The following is a 12,041-nucleotide window of genomic DNA, read 5'->3' as shown; positions in this document are numbered from 1 at the left end:
TAGTTCAGGGGCGACCTGAAGCGCCCTGCGTGAGTTGCTCTGAAAGAGCTGCGTCGTGTCACGTGTTAGACCTGTTATGGCTCATTCACACAGGCAATGTGCCCGTCCATGTGGAGCCATCGCGGGCCGCACGTGTGAACGTGATCCCCAAGTGGGCACTATAACGGCTGGGGGCTCGACCAGAGGAGGCTGAGTCGCTGGCGTGTCGTCCCCGCAGTCGCCACTCCCTGACTTACCAAACTCGCTCTGCCTGCTTGGGCACAAAAGGGTCCTGCGGGGGGCGAGGGCGGCCGCTCGCCATTCACAAGTGCCACCACCGCTACTGCGTGCGTGCTAGCAGCGGGCTCTGCCTGCCTGGAAAGGCCTCGTCCCCGGGCAAGGCGGCTGCGGCTGGGCGAGTGGCAGCCCCGCGTTGTGCGCGCGTCCCGCAGGTTCACCCCGACACGGGCACCCCCTCGATGGCTGTGGGCACCCTGGACTCGTTCGTCCCCGACCTGTCCGAGCGCCGAGCTCCCGAGGCCTCTCGGCTGCCCCAGCACGCCAAGCGCTCCGCTCCCGCGAGCCGCAGACGGCCGCGCGCCTCCCGCTGCGGGCGAGCTGGCGAAGCGCGCGGCCGTCGAGACCAAGTGACGCCCCGAGCGCGGGAGGAAGGGGAGCGGCGGGGGCTTCCTGCCGGCCCTGCGAGGTGGGCCAGACCAGCCGGCGCCTCCTGTTCCCTGGTTTCTATGGGAACTGGCGGGGACAATGGTGGGCGGCGCCCGGGTTTCTACCTCCGAGAAACTTTGCACATGGTCCGCCCGAGCGGCGTGAGCAAGCGGGGGCATCATGGCCAGCAGGTGGGCGGGCGACGGCGTGCCGCTTGCGAGCGCAGCGTGTCCCCGCCCGGTCTCGAGGGACCCGGCCGCGGCCCCTGTTGCACTGCCCTGGCCGGCCGGAGAAGGCGCTTTACACCCGGAGGGTGCCGGGTACCGTACAGAAGACCGCCCGGGGGTGGGGGGAGGAGAGGCGGCGTCGATGGTGCCTGTTGGAGCGCTGCTTGTAACGGGGCCAGAGGGGCAGGACCCCATGAGGGGGGCGGGTGGAGCCTTCAAGGAGAGCCGGCGGGGGGGAGGCGGGGTTAGCGCTGGAGGGCGTCTGATGCCTCCGGAGGGGGGCGGCCCCGCCGCGCGTTTCGCCGCTCCTCTCTCATGTGCATCAGGACCTGCCTCATCCTGTCACGTCTGAATTCCCTCTCCCGGTTCACGTGGCCCGAGAGCCGCCCGCAAGGCAGGGTGGGCCCAGGTAGCCCTTTGGTGAGATGGGGGAGGCCTGGGCCTGCGCCTTCTTAGCCGCGGACGCCGCACGGCTCGCGTCCCGTGAGTGGGGGACATCGGCAGTCAGGAGTCCCCCGGTCCACCTAGCCCAGGGCTGGGGACGCTGCCTGGCGCAGCAGCGGCTCTCCTTCCAAGGTTTCAGGCATGATCCTTTCCCAGCCCTGCCTGGAGGCGCTGCCGGGGACCGGGGCGCCACCGCCGAGCCACGGCCCCTGCGCTCAGGCCTCTGCCTCCTCCGCCCGCAGCACATACGGGAAGCTGTGGCTGGAGTCGCGGCTGGCCCTGAAGGAGCTCCTGGCCCAGGAGCTGCCCAGCGAGCCGGCCAAGCCCGAGCGGGATCGGTCCGTCTTCTACCACACGGTGGCCACCCTCTTCCTGCGCTACGTGCAGACAGCGCGGCGCCTCGAGGCCTGCTACGACCAGGTGGTCCACCCGCAGAAGCGCGTGGTGCTGCGGCGGCTGCTCGACGGGGTGCTGGGCCGCATCCTGGAGCTGAAGCAGGAGCTGGTGGAGCTGGACTTCTCCGAGTACCATTACATGGACCACGTGCTCGAGGAGCTCAAGCTGACGCCGGTCAGTCCCCAGCTGGCCCGGGGCGGGAGGGGGCGGGCTTTGCTCTCCGCCTTGCCAGCCCTGTGCTGCCAGAGACCCTCGCCTCGCCTGCCGTGCGCTGCCGTAGTTGATGGGAGCTATGAAGCAGATGGGGTGAAGGGGAGGGCTCAGAGGAGGTCGTGTTGTCCAGCATGTAGAGCTTGGGGTCTAACCACCTCGCTTGTGTTTCAGCCCTAAGGCATGGTTCTAGTCCTCAGGGTTGTGCAGTGAAGGTCGGGAAAGAGCCCCCAGCCAGGAGAGGAGGGCTCCCCTTGAAGGAGTGCCTCTACTTTGGTGACTGTGGGCAAGGGGGGATATGGGAGGTGGGGGTGGACGGGCCAGGTATGGGAAAGGGCAATAAGGCAGCTTATGCCCTCTTCCCCCATTCCGAGATGACCCGGTTGACTCCAACTTGCCCCAGGAGCTGCTTAGTTCAGGAGAGGCTCTCTACTGGAGTCCATCTCCCCTGCATGAGGGAGGAGGTCATTCTTTGTCTGGAAGGGGTCAGGGCTTCATGGCTGCCATAACCGCCGCGAGGCTGTCCCAGCGCAGGACCAGCCCAACCCATGTAGCAGGATGCAGCTGGATGTGGCTTAGCTGGGCAGGGGACGGTAGTCTGAGAGGGGGAGAGTTTTACTTAAGCCCCTGATCATGATCAGACACTTCCCGTGGAGGTTTAGACTTGCAGTGGCCTTTCCCCTCTGTAGGGGTGGGGGGCTTTTTAGGGTGGAGTTCTGAGGGACATGAAGCAGGGCTAGAATGGCAGTGGAGTAAAACTTGCTCAGAGCTGGACCACACTCTGGCAGAAACTCATTATTTAGCTGACTTGATGGCAGTGATGAAGAAGCTGTTGTACTCTTTGTGTTGCCCAGCTGAGCTTCCCCAGGAGGTTCAGGGTCTCTTGCAATCTGGCTCATTACATCCGGCAGAGAGACAGGAGGGACCATGCCTGGCTCAGCCCCCGGGGGTAGAAATTGCCTCTCTGAGAGAGGGCGTGGTTCCTTCCAGCCACTGTAAAAGAGGCGGTGGTTCAACTGCTCTTGGAGAACCCTGCCTTGGACATGAAAGATCTCAGCCACTATTGAACACTTGACAACTTCCCCTTCTTGGGCAAGGCCTCTATTACATAGTTGCTACTCCACTGCAGGCACTCTTGGATGAGACAGAGTTTCTCAATCCATTTCAGTTTCGCTTCAGGCCTGTGGCTGGCACCAGGGGTGTTGCTAGGTTCTTAAAAGATCCGGGGCAGAGGCCTGTAACACAAATTTGTATATATATATACACACACACACACACACATACACACACACACACGGGTCTAAGCGAACCTCTAATATATATATGTGTGTGTGTGTGGTGTGCTTGCATGTGTGTATAGATTACATACATACATATGAAGTGTGCACTGATGAAGTGTGCCTTGTAGGCCCCTTCCAGCCCTACTATTCTATAGAATCATAGAATAGTAGGGTTGGAAGGGGCCTACAAGGCCATCGAGTCCAACCCCCTGCTCAATGCAGGAATCCAAGTCAGAGCATCCCTGACAAATGGCTGTCCAGCCTCGTCTTAAAGGCCTCCAGTGTGGGAGAGCCCACCACCTCCCCAGGTAATTGGTTCCATTGCCGTATTGCTCTGACACTCAGGAAGTTTTTCCTGATGTTCAGCCGGAATCTGGCTTCCTGTAACTTGAGCCCATTATTCCGTGTCCTGCACTCTGGGATGATCAAGAAGAGATCCTGGCCTTCTTCTCTGTGACAACCTTTCAAGTACTTGAAGAGTGCTATCATATCTCCCCTCAGTCTTCTCTTCTCAAGGCTAAACATGCCCAGTTCTTTCAGTCTCTCTTCATAGGGCTTTGTTTCCAGTCCCCTGATCATCTTTGTTGCCCTCCTTTGAACCCTCTCCAGCTTGTCTGCATCCTTCTTAAAGTGTGGTGCCCAGAACTGGACACAGTCCTCCAGATGAGGCCTCACCAGTGCTGAGTAGAGGGGAACTAGTACTTCCCGGGATTTGGAAGCGATGCTTCTATTAATGCAGCCCAAAATAGCATTTGCCTTTTTTGCAGCCACATCACATTGTTGGCTCATATTCAGCTTGTGATCGACAACAATTCCAAGATCCTTCTCGCTCGTAGTGTGGTTGAGCCACGTATCCCCCATCTTGTAACTGTGCATTTGGTTTCTTTTTCCTAGGTGCAGAACTTGGCATTTGTCCCTATTAAATGCCATTCTGTTGTTTTCTGCCCAGCACTCCAGTCTATCCAGATCACTTTGAATTTTGTTTCTGTCTTCCAAAGTATTAGCTATCCCGCCCAATTTTGTGTCATCTGCAAATTTGATCAGCATTCCCTGCACCTCCTCCTCCAAGTCATTAATAAAAATGTTGAAGAGCACTGGGCCCAGGACTGAGCCCTGCGGTACCCCGCTCGTTACCTCTCCCCACCTTGAGAAGGTCCCATTGATAAGCACTCTTTGAGTCCGATTCTGTAGCCAACTGTGGATCCACATGATCGTTGTTTCATCTAGCCCACTTCGAGCTAGTTTGCTCATCAGGAGATCATGGGGCACTTTGTCGAAAGCTTTGCTGAAGTCGAGGTATATGATGTCTACAGCATTCCCACGGTCTACAAGGGAGGTGACTTGATCAAAAAATGAGATCAGATTTGTCTGGCAGGACTTGTTTTTGACAAATCCATGTTGGCTTCGAGTAATCACGGCATTGTTGTCAAGGTGCTTCCAGATGGATTGCTTTATGATCTGCTCCAGAATTTTCCCAGGGATTGATGTCAGACTGACTGGTCTGTAGTTCCCAGGTTCCTCCTTTTTACCCTTTTTGAAGATAGGGACAACGTTAGCCCTCCTCCAGTCATCTGGCACTTCCCCGGTCCTCCATGATTTCTCAAAGAGAATAGACAGCGGTTCTGAGAGTTCTTCTGCCAGTTCCTTTATGACTCTAGGATGCAGTTCATCTGGCCCTGGAGATTTGAACTATGATTCTGTGACCTCCCACCCCACTTCAACTCAGACCCCGATTCAGCATTTGAAAAACATCCTGCTTCTGCTAGGGGCAAATTGTAGTTGGACCACTTCAGCTCAGCACTAAACCTGAGTTAAGGTTTGGAAAAATGAGTCTTTATGCTTCCTATTGACTACCATGGGAAATTAGAAAAGTCTAACTTTTTTCTCTTGGTCAGAACTGGATGATAATTTCAGGCATAGTAGCCTCCTAGAAGGGGATTACACCTGCCCAACGTCAGAAAAATAGTTGCAGGGTTTATATTTTTATTTTATTTTCAAGGGAACTGCCAATAATGTTTTTATTTTAGGCTTCAAGGAGGCGTTGGCCACCTCGGAGGTCCAGGCACCAGCCCAGCTCTGGCAGAATACATGAGCCAGGGTGGACAAGGATCTCAGGAGCAAGTAATAGGCCTGAGCCTTCCAAGCACTCTGCCCACGTCCTCAGGTTGCATAAGCCTGCCTCCATGACAGAGGTAGACTGGCCTCAATGATCCAGGCCCTGGATCATTGGGTCACCTCCAGATTAGTCTACTGCTGTACAGGGGCCTGCCCTTGAAGATGATTTGGAAACTGCAGTTGCGTCTAGTATATATAACGCTGTCAGCCAGGATTGGGCATTATGATCACATTACACTTGTGCTTTGCCACTTGCACTGGCTCCCAATTCAGAGTCCTGGTTTCGGCATTTAAAGCCCCTCCTGGTGTGGAACTGACATCCCTGGAGGACCACCCACTAAGAACTCCACTAAGTTCTTCAGCGTAGGCCCTTTGGGCGCGTGCGCGCACACACGGTCCCACCATCTGAGGCATGGCACATGGCTAGATGAAAGGGCCTCCTTGCTGGTGTCATGCTGACTGTGAAGTGCTCTCCCAGGGGAGGCTTGCCTGGCACCTGCCTTGATGCCAGGCAGACAAATGGCGTTTCATTTCCCCAGGCTTTTTAATCTGTGCATCGCTTTATGTTGCTTGATCTTTGTTTTTATTCTGCTGACTGCTTTTCTACCACTCTTTTCTACTGTATATTTGTGTTTTAACGTGTTCCATTGTAATTTTAACTTCTTGTATGCCATCCTGGGGACCTGTTAAATGTGAGGTTTAAATCACATCAAATAGCAGCTGGCATTCATAGAATCATAGAATCATAGAATAGTAGGGTTGGAAGGGGCCTACAAGGCCATCGAGTCCAACCCCCTGCTCAATGCAGGAATCCAAGTCAGAGCATCCCTGACAAATGGCTGTCCAGCCTCGTCTTGAAGGCCTCCAGTGTGGGAGAGCCCACCACCTCCCCAGGTAATTGGTTCCATTGCCGTATTGCTCTGACACTCAGGAAGTTTTTCCTGATGTTCAGTCGGAATCTGGCTTCCTGTAACTTGAGCCCATTATTCCGTGTCCTGCACTCTGGGATGATCAAGAAGAGATCCTGGCCTTCTTCTCTGTGACAACCTTTCAAGTACTTGAAGAGCGCTATCATATCTCCCCTCAGTCTTCTCAAAGCTAAACATGCCCAGTTCTTTCAGTCTCTGCTCATAGGGCTTTGTTTCCAGTCCCCTGATCATCTTTGTTGCCCTCCTCTGAACCCTCTCCAGTTTGTCTGCATCCTTCTTAAAGTGTGGTGCCCAGAACTGGACACAGTACTCCAGATGAGGCCTAACCAGTGCTGAGTAGAGGGGAAGTAGGACTTCCCGGGATTTGGAAGCGATGCTTCTATGAATGCAGCCCAAAATAGCATTTGCCTTTTTTGCAGCCACATCACATTGTTGGCTCATATTCAGCTTGTGATCGACGACAATTCCAAGATCCTTCTCGCTCGTAGTGTGGTTGAGCCACGTATCCCCCATCTTGTAACTGTGCATTTGGTTTCTTTTTCCTAGGTGCAGAACCTGCACCTTGCCTTGAGTTTCTTTTCTAGGTTTCTTTTCTAGGAAAAGAAACCTAGGTTCTGCACCTTTTTCCTAGGTGCAGAACCTAGGAAAAAGAAACCTAGGAAAAAGAAGCACTCCATGTGAGTGCTTCTGAAAAGCACTCACATGGAGTGCTTTTCAGAACTGCCCAATCTGATACCCATGATCTTGGCAACAAGACCCTGTGACTGAGTTAAAGGAAGGCTCCGTCCAGGGTGGGTCTGTCTCGGCCTGTGCTCCATCTGGAGTCCAGCTGAGCAAGGGGAGAACCACCAACCTCATTCGCCCGTCTTCCCAGGCTGAGATGGAGGTGCCCATTCCCAAGTACTTCCTGAGCGAGCGCGCCAAGGTCCTCCAGGAGCGGCAGGAGGTGCTGGCAGGACTCCTCACTCGGGTGGGGCCCAGCAAGGCCCTGACGGTGAGTCTCTCACCTCCACCCCGGGAGGGGGGGCAGCTGGCGGGTCTGGCTAGGGCCAAGATGCTGCGGCGCTTGGAGACGGCTTGGCCTGCAGCCTCCTGCTGCCTGCTCAGCCCCATCCCCACGCTTCTCCTGTTGGCTGAGGCGGCAGCTGCGTGGGCTGCTCCTCTGCACGGACCCTCCAGAGGCCAGGCCTGCATTTCCTCTCTGGAGGGGCCTGTGGGCTGAGAGGCTGAAGATGAGACTCGGCTTCACTTGAATGTCCCCTGCCCATTTTCTGGCAAGTGGGCGGTTATCCAGGGCCCCGGGGACTGAGCCAGGTGGCCAGGCCCAGCCTGGCCACAGCGTGTATAGACAGGCTGTCCTGCATGTGGGCTCTCGTGGCTGTGGGGCTGCTGCTGCTTGGGATGCGCCAGCCACCCCCCTGCTGAAAGGGCTGCCTTTCCCCAGCCGCCACGGGCCCTCATGCCTCGGGAGGAGGCGGTGAGGCTGATCCAGATGGCTGAGCGGATGCGCCAAGGCCGCCTGCGGGCCCGCTTCATGTGGGAGATCCGACGGGATGAGGAGCGCGAGAGGAAGGTGCGGGAGGGTGGCCTCTCTGAGCCCAACCGAGAGATGGCTGCCACCTGCATCCAAAAGGTAAGAGAGCAGGGGTGTTGTTGCAGCTCTTGGCTGGTGGAAGGAGAGAAGGGCCAAACCACAGAGTTCTTCTGGCCCCAAGAGCAAGAGGGAATGGCCTCCCACCCCCTCGACTCCACTGGCGCCCTGGAATGCACTGTTCAAAATCCTGCCTTGCAGGCACCCTCCAGGAGAGGAGGCAGATCCTGGGTTAAGGGGGGTTCACCAGCCCCACTACTGCTGAACTGGACCTGCTTCATGGCCCATCTCCTGACCCTCTCTGGCAACTGGCTCAGCCTTCACCTTCCCGCAGCAGCCCTTCCCTGCCCTCGAGGGGGCATTGCCAGACTACAGGAGATAGGCAGGTTCCAAGGTTGGCCAGCTGCTTGGCCCGAGCCTGTCGGAGGGCAAATTCATGGGCAGGCTCCAGATTGTGCAAGACTTGGGCGGCCATCTGCGTTACCTGTGGACTCTTGCGACAGCTTCTTCCCTGGAACTGAGCATCCTGCTCCAGCTGTGCTGGGGGCATGAGGAGAGTTGCTCAGCTTCTCAAGCCACCAAACACAACTTCGCAAAAGGGGCTGCCTGGGAGGGACTTGTGGTTTCCGCCCCAAACGTCTTAACTGGGAAGGTGCCTTGGCTTGGAAGGTGGCGGTGGTGGTGGACAACTCGCCTCTCCGTTAGGGTTCTTGTTAAATGAAGCACAGCTGCATGGCCAGTTGGTAGGAGTGCTGCAGGGAGGGAGTTCCTGCTTTGGCAGGGGGCTGACTGGGGGACCTTTGTGGCCCCTCCCAGCCCCAATCCTGTGAGTCATAGACTCATGGAACAGTAGGGTTGGAAGGGGCCTACAAGATTATCGAGCCCAACCCCCTGCTCAGTGCAGGAATCCAGGTCAGAGCATCCCTGACAGATGGCTGTCCAGCCGCGTCTTGCACGCCTCCAGCGTGGGAGAGCCCACCACCTCCCTAGGCAATTGGTTCCATTGTCACATTGCTCTAACAGTGAGGAAGGTTTTCCTGATGTTCAGCCGGAATCCAGCTTCCTGTCACCTGAGCCTGTTATTCTGTGTCCTTCACTCCGGGGTGATGGAGAAGAGATCCTGGCCTTCCTCTCTGTGACAACCTTTCAAGTTCTTGAAGAGCGCTATCATATCTCCCCTCAGTCTTCTCAAGGCTAAACATGCCCAGTTCTTTCAGTCTCTTCTCATAGGGCTTTGTTTCGAGTACCCGGATCATCTTCGTTGCCCCCCTCTGAACCCTCTCGTTTGTTTGCATCTTTCTTAAAGTGTGGTGCCCAGAACCGGACACAGTACTCCAGATGAGGCCTAACCAGTGCTGAGTAGAGCGGAACTAGTACTTCATGTGATTTGGAAGCTATACTTCTATTAATGTAGCTGAAAATAGCCTTTGCCTTTTTTGCAGCCGCATCACATTGTTGGCTCATATTCAGCTTGGATCCCTATTAAGTTCCATTCTGTTGTTTTCTGCCCAGAGCTCCAGCCTATCAAGATCACTTTGAATTTTGTTTCAGTCTTCCAGAGTATTAGCTATCCCACCCAATTCTGTGTCATCTGCAAATCTGATCAGCATTCCCTGCACCTCCTCATCCAAGTCATTAATAAAAATGTGGAAGAGCACCGGGCCCAGGACTGAGCCCTGCGGTACCTTGCTCATTACCTGTCCCCAGTTTGAGAAGATCCCACTGATAAGCACTCTTTGAGTCCGATTCTATAGCCAACTGTGGATCAACCAGATCGTTGTTTCATCTAGCCCACTTTGAGCTAGTTGGCTCATCAGGATATCATGGGGAACTTTGTTGAAAGCTTTGCTGAAGTTGAGGTATATGATGTCCACAGCATTCCCACAGTCCACAAGGGAGGTTGCTTGATCCAAAAATGAGATCAGATTCGTCTGGCAGGATTTATTCTTGACAAATCCATGTTAGCTTCGAGTAATCACTGCATTGTTTTCAAGGTGCTTCCAGATGGATTGCTTCAGAATCTGCTCCAGAATTTTCCCAGGGATTGCTGTCAGACTGACTGGTCTGTAGTTCCCAGGTTCCTCCTTTTTACCCTTTTTGAAGATAGGGACAACATCAGCCCTCCTCCAATCATCTGGCACTTAGAATCATAGAATAAAAGAATCATAGATTAGTAGGGCTGGAAGGGGCCTACAAGGCCATTGAGTCCAACCCCCTGCTCAATGCAGGAATCCAAGTCAGAGCATCCCTGACAAATGGCTGTCCAGCCTCGTCTTGAAGGCCTCCAGTGTGGGAGAGCCCACCACCTCCCCAGGTAATGGGTTCCATTGTCGTATTGCTCTTACAGTCAGGAAGTTTTTCCTGATGTTCAGCTGGAATCTGGCTTCCTGTAACTTGAGCCCATTATTCCGTGTCCTGCACTCTGGGATGATCAAGAAGAGATCCTGGCCTTCTTCTCTGTGACAACCTTTCAAATACTTGAAGAGTGCTATCATATCTCTCCTCAGTCTTCTCTTCTCAAGGCTAAACATGCCCAGTTCTTTCAGTCTCTGCTCATAGGGCTTTGTTTCCAGTCCCCTGATCATCTTGGTTGCCCTCCTCTGAACCCTCTCCAGCTTGTCTGCATCCTTCTTAAAGTGCGGTGCCCAGAACTGGACACAGTACTCCAGATGAGGCCTAACCAGTGCTGAGTAGAGGGGAACTAGTACTTCCTGGGATTTGGAAGCAATGCTTCTATGAATGCAGCCCAAAAGAGCATTGGCCTTTTTTGCAGCCACATCACATTGTTGGCTCATATTCAGCTTGTGATCAGCAACAATTCCAAGATCCTTCTTGCTTGTAGTGTGGTTGAGCCAAGGATCCCCCATCTTGTAACTGTGCATTTGGTTTCTTTTTCCTAGGTGCAGAACTTGGCATTTATCCCTATTCAATTTCATTCTGTTGTTTTCTGCCAAGCGCTCCAGCCTAGCCAGATCTCTTTGAATTTTGTTTCTGTCTTCCAAAGTATTAGCTATCCCACCCAATTTTGTGTCATCTGCAAATCTGATCAGCATTCCCTGCACCTCCTCCTGCAAGTCATTAATACAAATGTGGAAGAGCACTGGGCCCAGGACTGAGCCCTGCGGTACCCCACTTGTTACCTCTCCCCAGTTTGAGAAGGTCCCATTGATAAGCACTCTTTGAGTCCGATTCTGTAGCCAACTGTGGATCCCCCAGATCGTTGTTTCATCTAGCCCACTTCGAGCTAGTTTGCTCATCAGGAGATCATGGGGCACTTTGTCGAAAGCTTTGCTGAAGTCGAGGTATATGATGTCTACAGCATTCCCACGGTCTACAAGGGAGGTGACTTGATCAAAAAATGAGATCAGATTTGTCTGGCAGGACTTGTTTTTGACAAATCCATGTTGGCTTCGAGTAATCACGGCATTGTTGTTAAGGTGCTTCCAGATGGATTGCTTTATCATCTGCTCCAGAATTTTCCCAGGGATTCTGGGACAATTCTTGTACTTCCCCCATCCTTCATGATTTCTCAAAGAGAAAAGACAGTGGTTGTGAAAGCTCTTCTGCCAGTTCCTTTATTACTCTAGGATGCAGTTCATTTGACATTGTGATTACTTGTGATTTTGGCATTGTGATTACATTGTGAAAACAAAAAAGGACACATATAGGAAGTGGAAAGAAGGCCAAGTAACAAAGGAAGAGTACAGGCAGGTAGCACAGAATTGCAGGGATGGCGTCAGGAAGGCTAAAGCTGAGAACGAGCTGAGGTTAACAAGGGATGCTAAAAACAACAAAAAGGCTTTCTTCAGCTATGTGCTTAGGAAAAGGCAGAGGAAAGAAATGGTTGTTCAGCTATTAAATAAGGATGGCAAAACGATAACAGATGACAAAGAAAAGGCAGAGGTGCTCAATTCCTACTTTGGCTCAGTCTGCTCCTGAAAGAGGGTCTATGACCCCCCTGGCAAAGGCGAAGTACAGGCTGAAGGGGCAGCATTGCAGCTTGAGATCGATAGGCATATGGCCAAGGAACACCTAATGACTTGGAAGGAGTTCAGATCTCCAGGGCCAGATGAACTGCATCCTAGCGTCATAAAGGAACTGGCAGAAGAACTATCAGAACCTCTGTCTATTCTCTTAGGGAAATCATGGAGGACGGGGGAAGTGCCAGATGACTGGAGGAGGGCTAACGTTGTCCCTATCTTCA

At 53.8% G+C, this 12,041-nt stretch overlaps 1 protein-coding gene across 1 annotated transcript in view; it reads left to right on the top strand.

Annotated features, from left to right (window-relative positions):
• The window catches only part of DRC11L (dynein regulatory complex subunit 11 like), a 49,465-nt gene that overhangs the window by 19,973 nt on the left and 17,451 nt on the right, over positions 1–12,041 (top strand). Inside the window, exons 5-7 of the mRNA XM_084859852.1 lie at positions 1,559–1,886; positions 7,121–7,240; positions 7,691–7,879. Of these exons, the coding sequence (XP_084715978.1) occupies positions 1,559–1,886; positions 7,121–7,240; positions 7,691–7,879 (637 nt within the window). The remainder of the gene's footprint in view (positions 1–1,558; positions 1,887–7,120; positions 7,241–7,690; positions 7,880–12,041) is intronic.

This window comes from Heloderma suspectum, chromosome 5, assembly GCF_057233095.1.
Source record: "Heloderma suspectum isolate Gila_16-S chromosome 5, 16-S_ref, whole genome shotgun sequence".
NCBI lineage: Eukaryota > Metazoa > Chordata > Lepidosauria > Squamata > Helodermatidae > Heloderma > Heloderma suspectum.
Note: the sequence above shows the minus strand (reverse complement) of the source record. Positions and strands in the feature narration are given on the sequence as shown.